General features: G+C 36.9%; 1 protein-coding gene across 1 annotated transcript in view; it reads left to right on the top strand.

The window, feature by feature from the left end:
• Window positions 1–26,517, top strand: part of LOC121429847 (LHFPL tetraspan subfamily member 6 protein-like) — a 45,769-nt gene that overhangs the window by 2,672 nt on the left and 16,580 nt on the right. Inside the window, exon 2 of the mRNA XM_041627091.1 lies at window positions 15,600–16,114. Within this exon, the coding sequence (XP_041483025.1) occupies window positions 15,600–16,114 (515 nt within the window). The remainder of the gene's footprint in view (window positions 1–15,599; window positions 16,115–26,517) is intronic.

Genomic DNA, 26,517 nt, shown 5'->3' with positions numbered 1-26,517 from the left:
TTTTTTTGCCCCTTGCTGACAAAAGGGGTAATTTTGATTGTGCTTCATTTGCACAAGAAAATAGCATAGTTCGAGTATCAGTCATCCTACTGGTCAGCACACCCCTATATACAGAATGCTGACTGGTTTTCTCCTATGATTTTTCAATTTGGGAGGGGGGGGGGAGAAAAAAAAGAAGAGAAGAACGAAGAACATCTAAAGGGCCATCGTTGGTCATGTGTGTGACCAAAATTACGAAAAAAAATTAGTCTGTTAATTTTATATAAATACAACATTTTTGAGAGATTTACATACATGTACATGTACCATTGATTAAACTTTCAAAATCATGCTTCTTTGTTAAGTCACACAGGTGACCTACTTCTTTTGACCTCTGACCTTGAACATGCATTTTGGAGACAGAATTTTTTTCAAATGATATCTGACTAAACATGTTAATGTGATATATAACCTTTGAATTAATCTCTTAAATTTTTGAATTTATAACTAATTGAAGTCCAGATTTTTCATAATTTCTGTCACGCACGTGATGAAGAATGGCCCTAAAACAGAGTAACTCTGTTTATTATCATTGTAATTTAATTAAGAACAAAAGAGGTTGCCTTGCCCCCCCCCCCCACCTCCCTATCCCCCAATCAATATCCTGGTACTGTATACCTTCCCTAGATTGGCCTGAAACCAGCACCTTGTTCATACACCTGTCCTCTCACCGGATGTCTTGCCAAATACAAACTCCTCTGATTGCACCATCAAGAGATATTGGCTTGCTTCGAATGCTTCATTAAAGGTGGAGTGCTCTAGAAATGTTCTTGCTGATCCATAACGATCTACATAAAGATACTACATGGAAGGATGACATTTTTCATCGGTTTATTGCTGCATCCCTCTCGTTATTCTAGCTACTCTGATTCAGCAGCACACATATATATATAGCCTACTAGAGACAGGATCAAGATTTTCTCTTGAATATATCTGGGAAAGGTTACCAATCAGATATTTTTACTAGTTTGTCAGCTATGACTACAAATATTGGTCTGAGATCCTGAATTTCAAACTCAAGTAATGTATGTACGAGGAAAATTGGTGAAGAACTTGTCTAATGTCTAATTCCCCAGTGGCCCAGCCATTGAAATCATTGTTTTTTCCTAATCATACTATTTTTCTTTATCATACTATTTTTCTTTAAATATTTATCTACCAGGTATTTCAATTATATTATATTCCATCACATTATATCTTCTTTTAACATATTAAAAGTCTATTTGTATTTATTCAATTCTATTCAATATCATTTATTCACCATATAAAAATATTGAAATACGGTCCTACAATGCAAAATAAAATTATGCATACATGAAGCAAAAAAATAAAAACAAATAAATACAATTATAAATTCATGTTATAAATCATTATGGTATGAGGCAACCAAAAAGATTAAAATCTTGTAGGCATGTGCCCCTTTATACCAAATTTATAATATACAAGTTCAATTTTATCAATTCACACCATAAATTTTTCTTTGTTGTTCTAGCTCATTCTCAGTAAATGTAATTTATCATTTCCTTTTAATACAAGATAATAAACATTCTTGTAAAAATTTAATAATGGTAAATATTGACTTTTAAGAATGGGTAAACTTACACAAGTATTGTAATCTCAAGCATCAAAGATTTGCTCACATTTTCTCTGTTAAAAATAGCATGAGCACCTGCTTTACATGTAATGGTAGAGTCTATATTGACATAACCTTTTATTAAAAAATCAAACTCAGTTTGAACTGTCATGAGGGAAGAAATCGGACAGTTTTTGCCATCCTGACATCTTGCTTTTCTACCACTTGTTAGCCAGACCACATTGACACCTCTTATATTCAGTAGATTGGCACCTTTAATCCCGGATGCTACGTGCATTATTGACTGATATTTAGCTTTACGCAAGAGAGGTGAAGGGAAATAAACGGTGCAGATGTCGCATGAGGGGTTCGCCATGTTACCGCAACACGTCTGCCTGTCCCATTGAGACTCTGCCTAATTCATGGGTGCGCATAACGGTGGTAGAAAATAATTGCTCAAACAGCAAAATTATGCAATTAGATCTATCGGCCTTTATTTAAAGGGAATGATTGATTGACGATACGTTATTGAATATTTTCTTGGTTGATTTCATGATCCAATAAGCTCACTATTCAATATAACTTGCAATACACCCAATATTTTCTTGGTTGATTTTATGATCCATTAAGCTCACTATTCTATAACTTGTACCCAATAAATATGCATCGATGCCTTTCCATAACTTAAATTGCTTTATCTTTTTATGGCTGGTGTATTGATTTGTCTACATGTAGTTTCAATGATATTCGATATAGCTTTATGTACAGTGTACACTCTCATATGGAGTCTTGCAAGAGGAATAATAATTGGTTGTTTCTACAGTTTCCCATCCCTGCCATTCGTTATTAATTACAACTGAAACATATCTAATTTATTCATTATAACTTTTCAATGTTTTATTGATGATTGACATACATACCAGTATAATTTGATTTTAATTGTGGTAAAATATATATTTTATAACATCCATCGCCTTTTAACAAAGTTCCCTTAAAAAACAAATATTTTTCTCTCTCACTTTGTCATTTCATTGCCCCTGTTATTGACTTCTGGCATATGAAAATGCTCATTACAAACATCTCTGAAAACAAACTCAGTTAAAGGTAAATGCTAGTTTTGGTAACGATTTCAAAATGAGTTTGTACAGAATCCAATGAAATGACCACCAAAGTGTCTGTTTGTATAAATAAAACACATGTGCCAAAGGATTCTGGAAGAAATTGTGTAATTGCTGAGAAATCAGCAAATAAGCACAGGATTCGGGTAGAGCGTCGGGCCCGACGCTCTAAGCAATAATTATACATTGTCCTACGTGGGCTTATCTGTGTTGGGGATTTTCGGTGTGAACATTTTTCAGCGTAGATTTAAAGATTTCACAAAGTTCAGTATAACCGCACCAGATCTAGATCCTCGATGATATACTGACAATGAAGCCTTGTTTTACAGACTTTTCATGAAATCAGTGTTTACTGCAACTACTGGAATTTCTCTTTAATTTGGTGTCTCCTCTAACAAAGGTTACTTGGTATTGTTTGTTCAAACACAATATGATTTTGTAAATGAAAATTCTAATCTACTCACTTTACCATTTGCAACTTTAATAGATGATGGTCTAATGGGTGGGATGTGGGCTTTAATGTACACCATATGAAAACAGATGATGATGATTGATGGCAAGGATTGTAATTCAAAGTGAGAGATTTTTCATAAATCCTTCAATTTATGATTTTTATTCATTAAAATTTCAAACTCTGCATTTTTTCTTTCAAAGAGTAGAGATGGAGAGGTAAATTGTGATTTCATTTTGATGGATGATGGAGATCAACAATCAGACATTGAACAGAACACCCAAGATATCATCTGCTTTGCCCGGGTCATCATGGTGAATATCAAGGGGGGGAGGGGCGAGAAGGAAGTAAGAGAGATGAAATAAAAAGCATGATGAGAGATGATGATATAATTGGTGTCATTTGATATAATTTCTTTGATGCCATCGATCGACACCAGCCCCCCCCCCCCACTTCCTGATCACATATACAAAAATCCACCTGTAGATCCGTGAAAAGCTAGATCAATAAAAGGATAAATGTGATTGATGATGATTGTTATCTATTGACAGCTCTTTTGGTAATTGGAACCGTAAAACCCAATGAATGGTGGTTTAGCTTTTCACTCCAGTCTGAAGTTTATTATCATATTTTGGAATGCTTGCTATTTGCAGTTTTTTTTCTCCTCTGTGCTCAGGTTGGGACTGTACATGTGCAATTTAAAGGGAAGGTTCACCTTGACATTAGTTTCTTGTAAAATCTGGAGAAAAAAAAATATTGGTAAAGTTTTGGTGAAAATCTATCAAATATTTAAACAAGTTATTATAATTCTAATGATTTGATTTGTGATGTGACATACGAGCAGCTTCACAGGTATCGTGAATTTAAAAAAATTCAATGAAATGTCAATTCTTAAAAAAAATGAAAATGGGTTTCAGTCAGCAGACAATACTACACGCCCGCTCCTGAAGAAAGGAAATATTTAGCCATGAACCTTTAAACTTGAAATTCATGCATTTTATATGAATGAACTATGGGGTAGCTCCTCGTACAAATGTACTATGTGACGTCACAAATAGATACATTGAAATTTTGATAACTTTTTCCTCAAACCCTTTACCAATATTTGTTATTATTTCTTTCTGCTATTTTCCAAATAAACTCTTTGGCGGGGTGAACTTCTCCTTTAAATGACTGGAAATTTAATTCATAATCATTTGTCATCTAACATTGTTGCACAAACTGACAAAGTCAAAGCCAGGCAAGCAGGCAATAAAAGCTCAAGTTACGCTAAGAATAAGTGCCAAATCACAAGGTTATGCACGGTAAGTTGCGATTGTGCACAGCTACTTTTCGTGGTGGAATGTTCGGAGCGTGCCTGTAGAGTTAATTTGTGCATACGCTGTTATGCAGACAGCTTGGTAGAGCAGAAAAGCTATTAGTTTACTCATATTTGCATGAGTGCCTGGTGAATTCATCCAGAGATGACATGTGAATGGGATCGAAGCCGAATACACGCCAAGATTTTGGCCCGCTATTTCCCAGTTTTAGTTCTTGCTCCTCTATTTATCTTATTCATGGCTATTCACCTATTTACCCACTCTCTCTCTCTTTATCTCGATCTCATTTCCACATCCTTACAATTCTTCAACTCAGTGTGTTCAATTTGATGTATTAAAGGCTGCATTCTTCTCACTGAGTTTTTTTTTTTGCTAGTGCAGAGTATTCTGTTTTACTATAAACAGTCTTCGTTATTTAGTCCTCTGTACTGGGTAGTGATAGGTTTAAGAACTTTGCTGGTGTTGTAAGAAAAGAATTTTTTTTTTACTGGAAACTCCATTATATTTGAGGTTCACCATTTTGACTATCCAGTCACGATTCAGTGGAAGAAATGGGGAGGGTTTTTTGAGGTATTTCCTGAAGGAGGGGTAAGCCTTTTGTTAGATTCAGATTAACATTGTATTGCTCTGCAGGCAGGTATGTTAAATTGTATGCAACAGAGTGCACTCACTGAAAACTATAATCACGGCAATAATCGGTGCAAAATTCACTCAACACGCTCATGGAATGTTTTGTAGTAGGTCTACAAATAGGCGTTATATGGGAATATGATTGATAACAAGTTTTATGATAATGTTGGCCTATGGACACAGTTTGTGTACAGGTGCATGTAATTTGGTAAGAATGTGACTGTGAAAAATGAAATAAGAGATACATACATGCAGGGTGCTACATAACTTTTTAGATTAACTTGCCCTGTTGGGCAAGTAAATTTTTTAATAGATTGAATATACTTGCCCGAAATCTATTTCACTTGCCTGAAAAAATCCTTGAAAAATAGTTTTACCTCTTCAAAAAATATATATTATGGTTTAAGAAACCATTGACCTTTTATCTCTCTTTTGACATGAATTGATGAACCTTGTTCTTGCATTTATTTTTACAAAGAAATTTTATCTTGCCCGCCATGACCAAATTTAGGATCGGTATATCATATCGACCCTAATTTTGGTAATTCTACTGTGAGAATTTCGCTTGCCCACTTTGGGCAAGTAGTTTTTGTCATTCAAAACACTTGCCCGACTTCAAGTTTTTGTCATTCAAAACACTTGCCCGACTTTAAATTTTACTTGCCCCGGGCAATCGGGCAAGTGCTTTTGTAGGACCCTGCATACATGGCTGATAGATAATATTCAAATATGCTATTTCAAGTGTACAGACCTGTCACTGAAGCAATAAGCTCTTCATTTTTTTTTTGGTGGGGGGGGCAACAAAAACCAACAGTCCAACTCTAGATCATGCACTGCTCACAACAAGATGTGAGCACGGAGCCTCTAGCGTTAGTGAGTATTCTCATTCATTTATTATATTGCATCAATGATCAAAGCTGAATTCAGAATATGATTTTCAGATTTTTGCAAATCATACCAGAAGAATCAAATTAATTGGATGACGAAATTGACTATTCTCCAGTGATCAAGTTTTTATTTGAAATTACCCTCTTTGTGGTTGGTTCGCAAGTTTGCGCCTAACAGGCTGCTTGGAATGCTATGAATCCAGTGACCGGGTAATAATGAATGTGAAGCGCTTTGAACAGTTGTAGATTGATAAAGCACTATATAAATGCCAATTAATGTTATTATTATTATTCTTTTTCTTTCCCCTTTTCATATTTTGTGTCATTTAATTTGTTTCATTAGTTGGAAAGCACAGGAAGGGGATCGGGTGACTCCACACCTTTTTTTCACCATTCTTTTGTTGATCTCCTCGAAACGGGGGGGGGGGGGGGGGGCATGGGGGCATTGGTCACTACCATTAAAGAGTAGACAGCATCCCCTCCCCTCTACCCCCCCCCCCCATCTCAAGGCCATGACTTGGAGAAAGATTGTACAATTAAAGTACTTGAGAAATGCATTAGACATACCCTGACAAAAGTGGCATCTTCATTTTATATGCAATTACCCGAGGTTGAGCATTGAATAGGGCCTTGAGGAGTGATGCATGTAAATGAAATGAAATCTTTCATGACTGTAATGACTGTTAATGGACCTGTATCATGTCAGTGCATAACAATGAAATCATTATAATATAGATTTGCTATCCAACTTCCAAGGATTCCTGTGTCAAACTTAAAGGGGAAGTTCACCCTGACAAAAAGTTTATTGTAAAAATAGTTATATAGTTATTAGAATTTCAATTATTTGATTTGTGTCTTTTGTGACGTCATATGCGAGCAGCATTCATACATAGCGAATGGTAAAAAAATCAAAGAAATGTCATTTTCTCAGAAAATTGAAACTGTTTTTCACTTTACCTTTCGTATATCAATATACAAATCATTTCACACCTGATCATGAATAGAAAACAAAATTAAGTCATCAGGAACCATACAAAATTTGAAATTCATGCATTTTATATTACATAAGACATGGGGCAGCTGCTCGTTTATGACGTCACAAATCCAAAACTTTGAACTCTAATAACTTTCTTACTTTTTAACGAATTTTTCTCAAACCTTCACCAATATTTCTTACTAATTTTTCTGCTATTTTTACAACAAAGTTTTCTTCAGGGTGAACTTCCCCTTTAAAGGGATGGTCTGGGCTGAAAGTATTTATAGCTTAATAAATAGAGTAGAATTCACTGAGCAAAATGCCGAAAATTTCATCAAAATCAGATAACAAATAACAAAGTTATTGAATTTTAAAGTTTAGCAATATTTTGTGAAAACAGTCATCATGAATATTCTTTAGGTGGGCTGATGATGTCACATCTCCACTTGTTCTTTTGTATTTCTTATTTCCTATTATAGTAGTTTTCGAAGTCAGCACTGCTGCTATGTTGAATCGTGGATGCAGGTGAGACGGCCAGAGGCACCACTTGTTAAACCTTAACAATTAATTTTTTAATTTCAAAAAATTCAATCAAAGCTATAAAAGCTTTCAAATTTAGTTTTAATAATAATAATAATACACAACATTTATAAAGCGCTTTATACATAATGTTTCAAAGCGCTAAGAAAAGAAAGAAATGATAAGAGTACGAATAGTATAATACAATTAATTAGGATTATATAGTATACAACGAATATAATGAAAGTAAGAATATCATTACTACAATTAATTAGAAATACAATATAGAAATAATCTAAACAGATACAACTTAAATACAAAAGATCGACATCTGAATCAATTAAAATCATAAACTACTGAAATATTAAATACAATATGACTCGTGATACAATTTAACTGAGGGGTATAATTACATGCAAATCAGTAAGGCAAGGAAGGATAGGATAACCAAAATTAAAAGAGGTGAGTTTTCAAGAGGGACTTAAACAATTCTAATGATGGCGCTTCACGTACATTAATGGGGAGACTGTTCCAAAGCTTGGGGGCGATTACTGAAAAGGATCTGTCACCGTAGTTGGTTTTTGTTCGGGGTCCAGGCAGCAGTTGAAGATGGGCAGTAGTGTGTGAACGGAGGCGTCGAGATGCAGATGAAACTGATGAGGACCGGAGGGAGACGAGGTTCTGTAAATATGAAGGGGCTTGATTGTGGATACACTTGTAAACTAGAAGGAGAATTTTGAAGACAATGCGCTTCTGAACTGGTAACCAATGGAGAGACCTGATGATTGGGGTGATGTGTTCATACTTTTTAGTCCGAGTAACTAGTCTGGCTGCGGTATTCTGGATGCGTTGAAGGGGAGCAATGTGGGATTGGGGAAGACCAGCTAGGAGGCTATTACAATAATCAAGATGGGAGGACACAAATGCGTGGATGAGTTTCTCAGTAGCTGTAGTGTTGAGGTATTTTCGGATTCGGCCAATTCTGGCTATACCCCAAGAAGCCGTCCTGCACTTGTCGCGGATGTGTTGTACAAGAGAAAGGTGGTTGTCAAAAGTCACACCTAGATCACGAACACACTCCGATTTCTGGACACATGTTCCAGACAGATGTAAGGGAGACAGATCATCAGACTGCTGCCTGAACCTGGATGATATATGCAGCATTTCAGTCTTCGATTCGTTTAGCTTCAAGTTATTGATTAAGGACCAAGACTTGACATCACGTAAACACTCAGTGAGTCTACTGATTGCACCCTTTCTGTCGCCAACATCAGCTCTCATAACAAGATACAGCTGGGTACCATCTGCATATATAACGTGATGTATGCCATGATGTGAAGCAATAACATCGCAAAGAGGGCCAGTGTAGAGAATGAAAAGCAGAGGGCCCACAACCGACCCTTGCGGGACGCCCCATCGGAGAGGGAATGACTGTGACAGAGAGCCCCCAACTGCAACTCTCTGAAGACGATCACAAAGATAGGACTTTATCCACTCAAGCGCAGATCCATTTACACCGTATGTGGTTTCGAGTCGCTTGAAGAGTGTCGTGTGGTCCAGGCAGTCAAACGCAGACGAGAAGTCCAATAGTACCAGACAAGCTTCGAGTCCACTGTCAGCTGCTAACAGAAGATCATTTGCGACCTTTAACAAGGCTGTCTCAGTCGAGTGATGGTGCCGATACGACGACTGGTTTGCTGGAAACAAGTCGTTGGACTCTAGGTGAGACCTAAGCTGCATGGACACAATCCTCTCTAGAACTTTGCTAAGGAAAGGGAGGTTGGCGATCGGCCTGTAGTTCTTGAAGTCATTCCTGTCAAGTGATGACTTCTTTAGGAGAGGTGTTATGAGAGAGGTCTTAAGTGCTTCTGGGACTTCACCAGACAAGAGGGAGAAGTTGATTGTTGACACAATGATAGGCAGAAGGTCGTCTAGACATGTCTTTACGAGCCATGTTGGCACCGGGTCTAGGTTGCACGATTTAGGCTTGAGTGACGCAATGAGTTTCTTCACTTGATTCAAGGATACAGGCTTAAATGCTGAAAAACATTTGTCCGGTCCCAGGTCAGGAATTTGGCTGGCAGCTGGTGGAAACTGAAGATTAGCTGAAGAAGACTGAACTCCAGATACAATGGTAGCAATTTTGCCATTGAAGTAGTTACCAAATTCATTGGCTAATGCCACAGCATTCCGATGTTCAGGTAAGACAGTTTCCTGACTGGAAGGTGACGTAAGTCTTTTGACAATACGAAAAAGTCCTTTGGTGTCAGCCTCTGTAATCTCAGCAGTCAAGTGCTTGGATTTGGCTTCATGTAGTGCAGTGTAATAAGCCAAACAACTTTGCTGATACAGCTGCTTGTCAATCGAAAGACCAGAATTCTGCATGCGCCGTTCTGCCTGGCGTCGGATTCTCTTGGCCTCTCTCAACTCCTCTGTGTACCATGGAGCAGAAGGTCGAACTGTGATAGTCTTGCTCTTCTTTGGCGCATGTTTGTCAATGAGTTGGCTCAGGGTTTCGTTGTAGATACCAACCGCTTCAGAAGAGTTTCCCGGCGTTGACGTTGCTAAGGAAGAATTTCGAATATCTTCTGTGAAGACTGCAATGTCAATGTTCCGAAGTTGTCTATACTGCACAAGTTTCTTTGTGTTCTTAGGGGCTGCAAGGGTAACATCAGCGATGATGGCTGAATGATCAGACGGATACCCAGACATAATACGGACAGATGAAATGATATCGTCTATTCTTCTTGTCAGGATCAAGTCCAACGTGTGGCCACCACGATGAGTTGGCCCGCTCACATGTTGAGAGAAGCCCAACGAATCAATGGAGTACATGAAGGACTTGGCCTGGGAGTCGTTTACATCGTCAATGTGAATATTAAAATCACCAAGAATTAGGGGCATATTGTCTGAAATTCCTGCAGACTCGAGAAGAGTAAGAAACTCCTTCAGGAACGTACTATAAGTGAACTTGTTGCGTGCTGAAGGTGGAGGTCTGTATACTGCATAGCATCTCAAAACCGATCCTACGGAGAATCGGATAGTAACATCCATGAGTTCAAAGGTTGCAAATTCAGTCCTGCAATTCAAGGTCACTTGAGCCGAAGAACGATATACAATGCAAATCCCATCGCCCTTGGATCCCAGGCGAGGGCAATGCAAAAGATCATAATTCGGAAGTGTTGACCTGATATCACCAATGACTAAATCATCTCCTTGATTTCCTGTTAACCAGGATTCTGTCAGTACTAGGACGTCTAATTCATTGTCCAGTATCATATCACATATACATGTAGTCTTACTTGACATGGAACGGGCATTCCAAACGCCAATATGTGAATGATTTTGCTCATTAGGAGGTCGACAAGATCTAGGGGATCCAATGGGAGATCGTTGGCGATCATGATGGTCACTGGAACGAGAAGGAGTATCGATCCAAAACGTTTTCACACGGGGAATAGCAAACTTTCTAGCGGTGCGTCCACCTCGATTACCCCTTTTAGTTTTACGGGCGATATTCCAACTTTTCAATACCTCCCATTCATCGCGAGATAATGGCATTAGACGATCGTGACATTGTGAAGAAACGCTCTGTCCAATACTCAAAAGCTCTTCGCGAGAGTAGCTTATCCTTGTCATGGTGTGTGAACGCAAGATAATCAAGATCACGGCAAGGGTGAATAGTGTACGTGTATATACTGTACGTACCGTGTAAGGCCCAATGTAAGGCTCAAAACTCGAACTTCTCGATGAAAACAAGTTTTTCAAATTACAGTCCATTTTAGCGGCAAGATAGGGTCCAAACTTTGAAAGATGACTTAGAAATAACGACGAAAATAGAATACTGTTTCAAACATTGAAAAATATTCAGCAAGTAAGCACAAAAACGGTAAAATACAGAGCAAAATTGCAGAGCGATAAAGAGTGCAGCCATGAGAAAAGGGCGCCACCTAAAAAAAAAAAAAAAAAAAAAAAAAAAGACTTTTGCAAGGTCTATATTCAGCCGGTCACATTTCACAGCCAATCTTGATTTATATCAAATCCTTGCAGTTAAGAGTGTACATATGCAATTGTTCAAAATAAAGAATACAGCAAAAGATAATTCTGAACTGAAATCTGCCAAGGCTGCTTTTCTTCAAATGACAACTCCGAACATTTCCTTTCCATCCTCAGCATTGAATAACCCCACCCCCCATTCTATATAAAGCCAGCAACAGTCAAAAGAAAATTCTTCTCTAAAGCTGTTTTATTGATTGTTTGCATTGCGATCAATAGATGTGTTTTGTAATGGCAATCAATTATTGATGATGTTTATTGAGGATAGGATCATCTATCAAGGACCGTTGAAGGTGTGTTCATACCCTCCTTCAGTTCACGTTACAATACCATTTCAATTTTAAGATATGGTGAGATATATTAAGTTGACTGTATGTGCATGTGTTTGCTCAAAAGAAAAGGAAACAGAAAGTAAAAGGAAAATTTACTTTCACTTCAGTCAGCAAAATGCACTACTTGGTTCACTTCAAGTATTTGTGTTTTGGGAAGGGAGAAATGGGCACTCATGGGGAGAAAAGATTTTTAGAGGAGTTTTCATGGCATAGAAGAATTGTGAATATACTCATAATTTCAATAATTTTATTTTTATGAGTAAAAGCTTAAAAAATCTTTCTATGACAGGCCTATCATTTTAAACCATAGTTAAATCTAACGAGCAAGTACCATTTTTAACTGGCTGTGAAACATCAAAACAAACGCCCATTTCATAAAGTGTGAATACATGCTTCCTGGTAGAGAGGATCAGGGTATAATTATTTGTATGTTTTGTTGTCATTTAAGAAACGTTGTTTGGGCAGGAAAGTGTCACAAACTTGATTTGGTTGCCTGAACAGTTTAACCATTGTATGTTTCTATGGAATGTCAATCAGACAGGCAGTTTTACAGTGATGGAGAGAAGGCTTGGTTATCTGTAAGTTTGTATCTAAGTTTTGGCAGTATTCAACTATTTCAAAATCTAGGCCTGATTTACATAATTAGGCCCTACATGCATGCTTTATACTGTGGTCACATTTGCTCTACGGCAGCTGTACGGCGAGTCCAAAACAGTCGTTTTATTTATTTTATTCAAACCACCTATATGTAGCTGTTACAAAGAAAAAATGTTTAAACGGCTGTTTTCGACTCGCCGTACCGCCACCGTAGAGCAAATGTGACCAAGGTATTAGTCTCATCTTCTTATTGCACTCTACATCCACACTGAAATGGTGGGGGGAGGGGGGTAAGATATGCAGTTTTCATTTCAGTTAAAGAAAAATTCCTGTATTGGTAATGATCTCAAAATGACTTTTTACAGAATCTAATATAATAACCACCCAAGTGTCTGTTTGTATGAATAAAAATATGTGCCAAAGGATTCTGGAAGAAATTGTGTAATTGCTGAGAAATAAGCAAAATAAGCGCGGATTCGGTCACTTCCGTCGGGTCTTTATTCCAACAATAATAATACACTGTCCCACGTGTGCCTATCTGTGTTGGTGATCTTCAGCGTGAACATTTTTTAGCGTAGATTTCAAGATTTCACAAAGTTCACTGTACCAGATCCTCGATGATATACTGACAATTAAGCCTGGTTTTACAGACTTTCTCATGGAATCAGTGTTTACTGCAACTACTGGCATTTCTCTTTAAACAGCATTCTATAAGAAGTATAAGTAAAGAAAACTTCTGTAATTTGTGATTTTTTAATTACTGTTTATTGTTATGGTAAGAGTAGAATAGAGATAAAATCAGATGCAGATTAAGCTTCAAGTTCATCTTCCTGGTCGCAACATAGGCCTACATAATTTTACTCTGATGGAATACTCTGAGGTTTGAAGGAAAAAAAATGAAAAATTTTTGCTAAAATTTAAGATTTTGGTGTTCATTCATTTTGGCCAGTCCTAATTCTATCTTCTTTTTCTCTAAAATCATATCAATTAGTTAAAACACTACACCATAAAGTACTAGATATTGATCGTAAATTTTCAGAGCCTGCATTTAACAAAATTACTATGTGATGCCATTTTTGGTCAGCATAGGAAATATCCTACAGATAATGTAGGCTTTTTATTCCCCGGCTTTGTTTAATGTGTGGTTTGTGGTTACTGTTGATCTGTCTGTGTTTATAATCTGTCAATGTTTTTAATGTTGTGGGTAGCAGAACTGTCACATGGTTACAGACAGACAAACCAAACTCATATGTCTTGAGATTGAGAAAGTGGAGATGTTAGCTTTACAACATATATGACTTCTAACCAGACTCAGGAGGGGGTGGGGGGCTAATATTACCCCCTTCAATCTAGAAATGTATCCTACAATAGTTTCTGCCCATTTCTTGTGAAAATCATTGTTTTAAGGCCAAGTCCACCCCAACAAATTGATTTGAACAACTATATCGAGAAAATCATTTATGAAAGTTATGAGCTTTTTACTTATTTTCACAAAACAGTTAATAGGCCTATAATTATGCACAGCAGTATGCATATGAAGAATCCAATGATGTAACATACTATTTCAGTATTTCTTATTTTTAAATTCATTTTGGATGAAATTTTTAAACAAGAATAATGTTTTATTGAGTTGTCAGACTCAATTGACACTCCGTTATAAACTTCCTGTATCTTTGCTTGTTGTACACATGATACTATCCTACATCTTGATTGCAATATTGTGTTCTATATCAGTTTTCCAAGTAGCCTTCATACTGACCCCCTATGCTGGAACAGTCTGCCCCCCTTTGTTGGAACGTCTGCCCCCTAGCATGGCAAACCCCAAAATAGAAACGCTTCCAATTATTACCCCACCTCACATTCAAGTGAAAGTCAATGTCAAATTGGTTTTGTAACCAATTTTAATACCTCAGAGGTTTATCATTTCTATGGCCAATCATATATGTGTAAGGTAAGTGTGTGAATAGATAGCAACTTACATGGAATTGGGTTATTTTTCTTCTTTAAAAAAAAAAGAAAGAAATTGATTAAAGAGGTATTATTGAGAAATAGAAACGAGGTGATAAAAGTAAATACTTCAAGTGTAATTTATAATCATTCTAGTTTTTTTACCTTTGTTTTATCAAACCAACACATTGAATGATATCATTACTCTCTGGATTGTTTTCAGAAAATAAAATGGTAAGGAATAAAAGAATAAGATTATGGTTTGCCTTTTTGAAGGTTTAAAATCTACTTATGCCAATTAATAATTTTAAAAAAAAGAGGACAATAAAAGAAGGAATACATTATTTGCTTATGCTGTATTATTTTGGATATCTAGGAACCCTACAATGTAATTTTCATGTTTTTTTTTCTTGAAATAAATTCCCTCTTATGGGTGAAAGACAAAATATATCAGTTTAGACTTGCCCTTTAAGGTGAATCTAGTCGACATCTGGTATTGATTTACTTTCAGTCCAACCTAAACTTGACTGTGGGCATCTTTCATCATTTAGATGACAAACTCTACGCGCTGTGGGTGTTCTCATAACACCTAGCCAGATATTTCCTGGCCTCCGGAAGAAAAGATTGAATCGATTTTCCCATTTGTCCTCTTTTTGGTTGTCTAATTATACTTTAAAAGTGAGAAGTGTAAAATATACCCCTTTCATAATGAGCCCTTCCCTGTTTAATGTAAGTGGAGAAGATGGTGAAAAGTGGAATATGAAAACATCCCTGTTGAACTTTCTTTCAGAGTGGATGAGAGCTTGCTTGTTAGAGTAAAATGCAAGGAAGTACATGGTTAACCTGTTTAAAAGGGGCAGCATTTGATTATGAAAAGGTATGGTAAAATGCACAAGGCAAAACCACTTTCATCGTAGTGACCCTAAGATGGCAAGTATAGGCTTATTCAGTTTTAATGAGTGTGAAATATTATCATTGTTTAGGTTTTGATTTTTTTTCATGTCATTATTTATGACATTGGCAAGGAACACAAACAATATTACCTTTCATACTTAAAGACTGTAATCTTGTCTCTGAATGTACAGTGATCAGCCAGAGTATATTCTTAGAAGATCAAAGTGTATCAACATATATTTTTTTTTCTTTTGACTACAGATCACTAGAACCAGGAACATACATCAAACGTTCAGCCACTAGTCTTGCTTCCAGCCATCGCTGTGGAACCATTGGGGCAGGCAGCCACGCCGGCCTTGCGAGCCGAGACCGCATCGGGACCAACCAGACCACCATGACCATATCCTTCGGTCTCACAGCCGTTGGCATTCTCTGGTCTATCGTCTCAATCATAGCAACGATGGCCTCCTCTATCGGCCTCTTTATGCCTTACTGGATGCGTGGCCATATGTTCAATGGAACTCTTCCCGTCCATTTCGGTGTCTTCCGTCGGTGTAACTACCCGACAGCGCCCAACAACTACGTCTTTGACTGTGGACATTATACAACCTTTGGGGACATACCCACGTTGACGTGGAAGATTTGTACCATAGTAATTGGACTTGCCTGTATTTCATCTATGTTTGTTGGACTAACGTCGTTGTTAGCGTGCTGTATGAGAGACTTGGTCACGCGGAAAGTTGGAAAAGTTTGTGGAGTTATTCAGTTCATTGCAGGTAAGTTTCATTTCAAAATAGCGTTTATTTTCTGTAGCGTTTTGAAAAGTGTCAATTTAGACATGGTCTGCAATGAGGCTGAATCACCTGTTCTTTAATAGTATTTTAGGAAGAAAGTATGAATTTCATTTGAAATACCGATGCATCTTTCCTGCTATAAATTTTACACAATTTTGCATGCCCCCTCCATAATGGCAATAATTTGAGTAGGTATGAACATAAGGATATTTTTTTTTCTTCAGTGAAGTGCCTGACAAGTTTTATTCTTACTTCTACGTTGGCTATTCAAAGCCTGACAGGCATTCCTGTATTCCTTATCTCTCCAGATTTTGCTTCCAAAAATAACCTCATAAAATTTCTTGCTTTGTCATACACAATAGACACAGGGGAATGTCGATGGGACATAACGATCTGTCGAATGGGTCAAGTATCTATCAGAAATGAAATAAGCCTGAAAGATTATTATGGCATGCCAATATCGGTTGAGACTCAGAAGATATTCATAAAGAATTGAAATGACATGTCACTGCCATTATTGTCCCATGTAATTTAAGGATAACCGAAGAGAGGGAAAATGCGGTTATCTAAAGGATATTGAACCACGGTAATATGTAATAAACCTCATGTCATCAAAATCTTTTCAACTCACAATTTATGTTACTGTAGATATTGCCATAAATATAGCCTACATTTTTTTGTATCAAAATGGGGCTTTATGGATGCCCTCAGTGTATTCATGGATAATTTTAGTGTAACAAACAATTATGTTAAAAAAAATTAAAAACATAAAAAATCGTGGTATTAAGAAAGACACCATCATCTTCATTACCATCTTCATCACTGTCTTCTCTGCCTCTATCTCCTCATTCTCCTCCTTTTCCTTTGTCACCGTCTCCTTATCACTCTCCTCCTACTACTTCTTGGCCTTCTCTTCTTTTTCTCATCTCTTCCTGTCCTGCTCTTCTGCTGCCTCCTACTTTTCTTCCTATTTTTCTCCTATTTCTCCTCCTATTTCTCCTCCTCCTACTCCTGCTCCTCCTCCTCCTTCTCATCTACCCTCTCCTCCTATAGCTCACCTCCTCCTCCTTCTCCTCCTCCTTCTCTTTCTCATCTATCCTCTCTTCCTATAGCTCACCTCCTCCTTCTCCTTCTCATCTATCCTCCCCTCCTCCTCATCTATCCTCTCCTCCTATAGCTCATCTCCCTTCCCCTCTCTCTACTGCCTGAAACTGAAAGGATGTTTAGCAGAAGCCTCTACATGAAAACAAGAACATACTAACAGAAGCACTTCCAAACTGTCCCTTTACTTATCTGGAGCATGTACTTAGCTTAATGAAACCAAATTGATTTTCTTAGATTAAAATTATCATGAAGCCTCTGCTCCATGAATTATTTTCGACAGCTGTATATAGGGACAGTGATTTTCCGTTTCATAAAATGGCCTTTTCCGTTTCAGAAAATCTCAAATTCCGTTTCAGCACGTCAGAAAACGGAAATTCCGTTTCCCCATAGACATTGTACACACGGAAAAGTGACAATTCCGTTTACACATTGAATAGCAAAATCAAAGCGCATACACTCGCACTGGCCAAAATTTGTATCTGCTACTGTACCAACAACACAATAGAATCCGTTCTAATCGGATCTATGCTGGTGTATTTAATAATTTTTCAAACTGATTTAGCATGCATACATCCTCACCTTTCACATAATTAGCATTATTTTACGGTGAAATTAAATTTCATCGATAATTTTGGGGTTTTTTGGACATCGTTATCATCAGTCAACGACTTTCGCCAATCCGCCATCTTGGATTTTAAGACCACGATATCGTGCTGTTACATCTTCAAACGTAGAGGGCAGCAACACACGACCGTGCAGTTGAGCGATCTGAAGCGATGTGAAGCTCAACACGGCCGGCCGGGTACGATCGCGATCGCGGGGTACTCGAGTGTGCTGATGTCGAGAGCAATCACGATGTGTGAATTGTCATGATTGTAGCGAAGTGAGATCGTGATTTCTGGGGTTTTGTGGCCATTTAATATTCTCATTTTGCTGTTATTTTGGAGTAATTTCTGTTGCTATTCTGTGTATTTTGAGGGAAAAATACGTTTTCCGTGATTTTCCGTTTGAAATGCCACTTTCCGTTTCAAAAGGCCTTTTCCGTGAATTCCGTCCGTTTTCCGCGATCGCGGAAAATCACTGTCCCTATGTATATTGTACCAAGATTGAGACAGGATGTAAACAACATAAATGTGATTAGTCTGAGCATCATGAACTGAAACATTCATGCAATGTGACTTCTTGAATTTGTTTTTGTAAATCATGACATTGTGTCTTTTTAGTGCTATACTACTGTACTCAAGAAGTCTATGGTGGGATAAATTCACTCATGTACATGTATTTCTAATCCTTTGTTTGCAATCTGTTTCTTTGTGCATGACCAGTGAGTAGAAATATATAAGAACAAAATATGTTCTGTTCTTAAGAAAAAATCTTGACATTTCACAATTCAGTATAATTCGATTGTACAGTAATTGCAGTTTGGTACCATAATTCTTTTCATGAAATGAAAACTCCATGATGTGAAACTGAAAATAGTAGTATCTAAATTCCATCCATTTCCTGTTCATCGTAGCATTATATTCATTCTTATTTTTGGAGAAAATGAGCAGAATAATACATTTATGTTGTCATTTAAAGGGGAAGTTCACCCTGACAAAAGTTTATTGTAAAAATAGCAGAAAAAATAGTAAAAAATATTGCCGATGGTTTGAGAGAAATTCATCAAATAATTAAAAAGTTATTAGAATTTCAATTATTTGATTGAGCAGCATTCCTACATAACGAATGGTAAAAAAATCAATGAAATGCCATTTTCTCAGAAAATTAAAAATAGTTTTCACTGTACCTTTTGTACATCAATAGACAATTCATTTCACACGCGATCATGAATAAAAAACAAAATTAAGTCATCAGGAACCATACAAAATTTGAAATTCATGCATTTCATTTTGTCATTCGACTTTTTTCATTCATCAGATTATGATCTTCCTAATCCAGTAAAAGTTCAATTACCTGCCTCCTCCGTTCACCTTTTTTTCTTCTTCGAATAATCAAGTCTTCAGGAGTGAATAACAAATTTGCTATTTTGGTGGAATGTTAACCGAATTGTCCCCATCCCCGTTCTGCAGCGACGCAGTTAGTTAGCAATCACGGGGAAACATTGTTTGCTCGATGGGATAATTTGACGGGCAGTTCCAAGGCACTCAGCGCAGAATCAAACGTCAAATCTAATTTGCCATGGCGTATCTTGCGGTGAGGAATGGGAGAGAATCTCACAGGGGTAAAGGACCATTACCCAATTCACCAGTCGGTTTTAAATCTCAAATGAGATTGAAGATATATTCTCAGTCACATTCGGATCCTTTTCATACCATCTGCTGAAGAGGGATAAATGTTGTCCTTTGGAAGGGATGGATTTTGTCCAGTTGCCTACTATTGAGATCAGGGCTCCGTAACACAAAGGTTTGTGATAGATTGCAAATGTGAAAGTACTGTACTGATTGGTCCCTGGTCAGTATCTTAAACCAAATGCGCATGAAACATTGATGTTGATTGGTCAGTTAATTTAGCGACTGATCGCTTATCTTTGTGTCACAGAGCCCTGATCTGTTTTTCTTTGATTAGAAATTAGTTTCAAAAGCTTCTAGTGAATGACAGTTCCAAAGTGTGAGGAGTAATTTTAAATATCAATCACATTGATTTATGATCCTATTTGATTGAGATATTATTTTAATAGAATTATGTCAAAAACAAACATTTCATATTAAATTCTCTTGAAATTAATATGAAAATACATTACCAAGTCAACTTGGCATGTATAACAGGGAAGTGGGACTCTGAGAACATGTTTTTTTTTTTAATCTTTGTACTAGATTATGGATGGGTGGGTGGGATGGAGTCTGGGGGTCTCACATACTAAAAAAAAAAAAAATAACTGGGCCTTTGCCCTCTTTAAATCCATGATGAGCATTTTCTCTTTTTGTGGGGGGTGTGATTGTCAGATTTTAAAGATTTTTTTTGTGGTTGCTTTATGTTGAACTGTTGGTATATGAATTTTTTATGTGTATTTCTTTCTTTGAATTTGCTCCTTTTGGGGGGGAGGTTAATATTGACATAATAAATAAGGATGTTTTTATTTTAATTGCCCAAACAAAATTTATGCAGACTACAGAAGTTTCAGGACTCCCTTATGACCCACATTTTTTATGGGTATTAAATTGGCATTAATCAAAGACACACTTCATGTTTGTAAGCAGAGCAATGAAAGCAATAAATCTATCATGGTATCAGTCACCAGATCTGTAGCCATTTTATCATATTTCTAATCAATGCCCTCACTTTCAACTTGTCAAAACTCACACTTAGTAATGAAAGTTGATTTCTTTAAATTTTGCCGAGCCCTAGTTTATTTCATTCACCTTGATGCATACACTTGCTCCAAATCAGATGAGAAGAAAATCCACACCAACAAACCATGCAAAATGAACTCTAGGTAGTCTTGCATGGATGTTTTAAACTTGTTTTGCTTGAGGAAAACCTTGTAAATAATTGGAGAGATGTCACTCGTAAATTGTAAAAGGCAGCCATTAGAGTAGTTTTGATTGTGAGCAAACCGCAAACTTCGTCCATTGAGATTAAATCTTCATTCATTCCAGTATTTCATTTATTTGATTATGGTAACAAGATTCTTTCAATATGAAAGCAAAAGGTGAAGTGGAGGACAAGTAGAACAAGTTATTTGAAATTAAAGGGAAGAAATGCTCATTTGGTTTCAAAATTTGTTTTTTCCATATTTGTTGTTGTTGATGGGGGAGGGCCTTCAAAACTAAGGAGAAAAGAAGAAGTATTTATTGCATGAGAATGCTGGGCTGGCAAGAGCCAGGCAGGCAAGTCAGCAAGGTATTTTTTTTCTTGGGGGGGGTGGGGGTGCTGGCATAAAGTCTTTTCCCCCTTAATTTAATTATAGTGGTAGTATACACATGCCCAATCTATACCTCTCTCTTGTATGCTCCCCTTGCTTCTATCTTGCCTGTATTCTTAATCTTTTTTCTTCTTACTGTAATTTCTCCCTTAACTTGTATAGCATGTGCCTCTGGACTCAAGCCTGTCCTTTGTTTCTTATGTCTAACCATCTATCATTTTCATCTACAGTGGTTGGTATCCAAGATCAATTTGAACATTTATCATTTCAAATATTTACACTGCCTTCTACTGCATTTAACTTCAAGCTGGTGCCCAGGGACGCGTGTACACATAGCGAGCAAATAGAGAGGTCCTCTTGACTTTATGCCACTTAGATTGTTTACCCACTTTATATAAATGACTATCTTAAAGAATTTAGAGATAAAATGCTGGTGGTATCATTCATTGTTTTATTTTTAGTAATACTTTTTGTCAAATTTGTAGAAGAAATAGTTTCATTTTATTTTTTATTGGGGGGGTGGGGGTTAGGTAGATTTAAATGATATACAAAGTGGGAACATGGAATCAATCATGCAGCATATATTTTTAAAGGTGAAAATCAATTGTGTATTCCTTGTCCTGTATTGGAAGCTACATGTAGAGGGAATAAATGAGAGAAATGGGAATGCTGTTGATACCCTCACAACTCAATTTTAAACTGATCATTGAGACAAGACCACTGATCACAGCATGACTACAAAAGACAAGCGATTAGCATGTACACATGTGTGTGAATACACTAGAAATGTTTGTTTAATTGTGATTTATCACTGGGAACATCTTGTTTCCTCAAGGATGAAGAAGATTAATTAGATGTCTAACCAACTTGGCGGACATATCAAGTATAATTGTTTGAGTGAATTGATGCAGGCAACCAATCAGTCTGTACCTTTGTAGGGTTGTGAAGGAAAGGGTATTGATTTTTTTACTAAGGAAATTCAACATGAATTATCCAAAATAATGCTCACAAAAAATGGAATTACATTGTAATAGCATTGTTCAGCGTATGATAGTAGTATATTTCGTAATGTGTCATTATGGAGGCAATTTACATGAGAGCTTGAAACAAGCCTATAAAAAAAAATTCTAGGAGAAAAAATGTAAGTATTAATTAGGCCTCAAGTATGTGTTAGTCTTCTTCAAAGAAAAAAATCCTTATTCCTAAATTCATTTCTACATTTCAGATGTAGGATGCATCTGTAATAGAAGAATTTAATTTTCCTAATGTGGGAAACCATATTAAGAAACTTTGGAATCAGCCAGTTTTTCTCTAGCTTCTTTTTTCTTTCTTGCACCATGACTGCACTGTCTTTCATTCTATCAAGACTGTTATTTAAGCTTTTCCTTCTAACTTTATCATTTATTCATCCATTTCATGAAGTGATAAGTTTTATTTCTCCATTGAAATAATTTTTCTATTTTCCTGATTTGATATAGGTCACATATTCAAAAGTTGATCCACAGGCAGGATGATTATTGATTCACGTAGCTGTCGTTTGTCAATGGCAAATCTAACTGAAGTTTTGCCTCGCTGAACAACAATTCAAAAAATGTTTTTCAGTGCAAAGAAATCCATTGTTTACAAAATAATCTGCACCTGAGGGTACTTTCTATTGTTCAGTTTCGTTGGCTTTCTTGAATTCATTAAAATGTGCATATTTCAGGAGTTGTTTTTACAAGGGAAGGATAGAGGTGAGGGATGGGAAGGGGCTTGGGAGGGATTGGGGAGGGCCCGGGGGCGGGGGTGCTTCCTAGTCCCATGATATATTGCCTGATAGATTACAACAGGGCTGCCAGCTAACTTTCTTTTAGTGCAATCTTACACCTCTTTTTTATGCATTTCTTTTGACATTTTTGAAAGATCTTCTCTTAAAGTTACTTTTTACTACAACTTTAAGCTTCAAAGAAGTGTTCACTCCTATCAGGAGAGCCACTCAAATCGGAAATTTCATAAGGTTGAATGGAACCAGTAACCCCATTCTGTTCAAATAATTCTTTTCTGAGTCAAATTACTTTATATGATGCAGAAGTGCATCAATTTGAAATAATTTTGATTCCAAGTTCATACCATTTTGGGTAAAATTTGACTGCAAAAAGGCACAAATATATCATTGGTAGAGCAATATTGAGGAATAATGATGGCATGGCTCTCCAGGAATTGTGCACAATTTGTTTGGGGGCTCAGACTTGGAAACCGATTCAGGAAACCACTTTGGAAGATCGCTTTGCTAGCATTCTCACTGGATCACACGAAAGTGGTTTTCAAAATCACTTCACGTAAAGCGCTCTTGTTGCTATGGAAACGCTCTCAGTGGGGTGACACGTTTCGCTTTAAATTCGAAACCGCAGCATAGGCATTCTACACCTGTCGTGTGGAGTAGCGCGCTTAAATGTGCGAAGATCGCTTCCCGAAGAACGGTTGTGTCCTCACTTACGCTAAAACCAGTTTAACGAGGCAAAGCGATCTTGAAAACTACATCGCGAGGTGGTTTTCCAAACTGGTTTAGAAGATCGCTTCCAAGACCGCTTTGACCGTTCTCACTACACGTTAAACTAGTTTCCACTAAAACTAGTTTCCAGTAAACTAGTTTTAGGAACGTAGTGAGAACAGCCTCGAAGAAGCACAATTAGAGGGTAAATAGCCAATTTGTCTTCTGCCAACTCGTCCACTCACCACATGATGTGCTTTCATTTAGTCTAATGCCATTCCGTCCATCAACATTTTGTCTATCAACCGTTTGGTCCAATAAATATTTGGTCCAATCATCACTTCGTCTAATCACTATTTTGTCTATAACTATTTTGTCTCATAACCAGTTGGTCTAATGTCCATTTCATTATCAGTACAATTTTACTCTTAGTCCAATTAGACCAAATGATATATGGACTAAATGGCTATTGGACCAACTGGTTATTAGACGGAATGGCATAAGACTAAATGAAAGTAGACCAACTGATGGTAGACCAAATGACAGTAGACGAGTTGGCAATTGGACGAATTGGAAATAACCAATTAAAGGAAACCAAAACCCAAGAAGAGAAGTAAGCTTATTGGAAAGAGTAAAATGAGAGGAACAATTTCAAAAAAAGTTTCATCAAAATCGGTTATGAAATAAGCAAGTTATGGGAGTTTGAAAACTCTTGTTGTACTTTCTATGGGCATCCTCAAATTGGCAAATGTGCTTCAACATGGCTGATTTTGTGGACAACTCCATTTGTTTCGTACACACATTTTCAGATTTTCCTCATTATCTTTCAAATTGCATCTTGCCTCCTTCTGAGCACAAAATATGTCATGGGAAAATATAATCCACACCATATATGTCAAGGTCAGGAGGAGATAATGTGAAATATGTAAAATAAAGGGGAAAATCTGAAAATATGTGTACAAAACAAATGGAGAGTTGTCCACAAAATTAGCCATTTTGAAGCATGTTCGCCAATTTGAGGATCCACATAGTAAGTACAACAAAACTTTTTGATTGTCTATAACTTGCTTATTTCATAACCGATTTTGATGAAACTTTTTTTAATTGTTCCTCTCATTTTTCTCTTTCCAATAAGATTGCATCTCTTTTTGTGTTTTGGTTTCCTTTAAAGGCCCGGTCAAGTTGATCAAACAGAAAAAGGCATACCACTATACACATCCAAATCAATATTTTCTGTTTACTCAGAATTTATGGAATGTTTGAAAGGCGGTTTGTGGTTTGTCAGTTTTGAGGTTTCACTCACACCACAAAATAATTCAATCACTGAAGACTATTTCCGAATTCACCCATTTCAAGGCCAAGTCCACCCCAACAGCAAATAGTTGATATGAAAAAAGGGGGAAATCAAACAACTTATGCAAATTTTAACATCCGATTTAAGCCCTGAATATCAGGTGTTGTAGGCTACATTGCAATATTTTCATCATAAGTTGTGTTTGTCTAGATTTCCTTCTAACATACTAATTAGCCTGTATATAATGATGGTCATATATAACTGGACTCCATGTCAGTTGCCTTTCTAACTGCTCGTGATTTGATTGAGGGGCTAAAATGAATCAAAGAATATCAAACTGATTTCAAAGATGAAGATGAAGATATTCACAAATTATTCTACACTAGGTGGTTTCAGACCGCCTCGAAGTTTGGCAGTTCCAGATATTCTCTGATTGGGAAATTTACCCCTATCTGAAAATACCAGGTATTTTGGTAATGTGAAAGCAACCTACGCGTAATTTCCCCGAAAGAAAATACCTGCTAAATAGTAGGTACTTGGCGAAATTATGAGAACTTTCACAGGGATTTTTCCAAGGTCGCAGGTATTTTGGCAATGTGACAGCAATTTACAGGAACTTTTAGCGCAGCGTGTCGTTGGGCGCGGGCGCCGTGGGTGGCTGCTGGGCTAGTGATTTTTGAATCTTGCGCCTTGCCTACTTATCAGACCATATACTGCGCATGCTCGTAATTTCAGGAACTTATCCCGAAGGGTATGTTTCGGGGCGGTGTGAATGCAGGAATGAATTAATGGGTATTTTTAGCCTAAAAAAGTTCTCGTAATTGAACGGGGATTCTTATGATCAAGGCGGTTTGAAACCACCTACTGACTTGCTCCTCAATCATACCTGACCATTATTTACATTCAAATATTTTTACTACCATTAGAGGAATTTAGAAGTCCATATACAGGGGTCACTACCTGTACCGACCAGGTATGCTTTGAAAACCCTAATGGAAGTTTCTGCTTCAGGCATGGGCAGCAGTGTCAATATAGGGAATTTCACACTTGCCCTAATTTGTAAAGAAATACTAGATATTTTGCAATCAACCATTCTACACAATTTAGAGGAGCCCAATGTATTTTACCCATTAGTAATTTCAAGCAAAATGTTCATGATATCCCTGTAAGAAAATACCCACCAACTGATATACTGTTTGAAATCACAAGAATGTATACAGGAATTTCTCAAAATTTTAGATTCAGGGATGATTGCACTTTGCAGTGTGAAACAATATCAGGCTTGCAAGGAAAGGTTAAAATTCTTAAATTCAAAAGGTTTTGTTTTCTATTTTGGTGAAAATATTTCCTCAAAGTTTTGAGTACCTACTACACAAAAATGCATTTTGTTATTCTGTCAAGTTAATTGCGATGCTCTTTTAATCCACTTGTTCCTTGTTCATAATATTAGCATAACTTTATTTGCTCTTTCTGCGCCTTGAGCACTCTACAGAGTGGATTTGGCATTTTATAAAGTCACATTATTATTACTAGTTCAGGCAGATGTGAAATACAAATAACTTAACCTCCATGGGTATTTTGAGGCCCAATTAGAAGGTCTTGTAAATTGCAGGTATTTTCTTTACTGGTGAGGTGTGAATCATATGTAATAC

This window comes from Lytechinus variegatus, chromosome 16 (assembly GCF_018143015.1).
Source record: "Lytechinus variegatus isolate NC3 chromosome 16, Lvar_3.0, whole genome shotgun sequence".
In the NCBI taxonomy this organism is placed as follows: Eukaryota; Metazoa; Echinodermata; class Echinoidea; order Temnopleuroida; family Toxopneustidae; genus Lytechinus; species Lytechinus variegatus.
The sequence above is the reverse complement of the archived record's forward strand: the minus strand, read 5'-3'. Positions and strand labels throughout refer to the sequence as shown.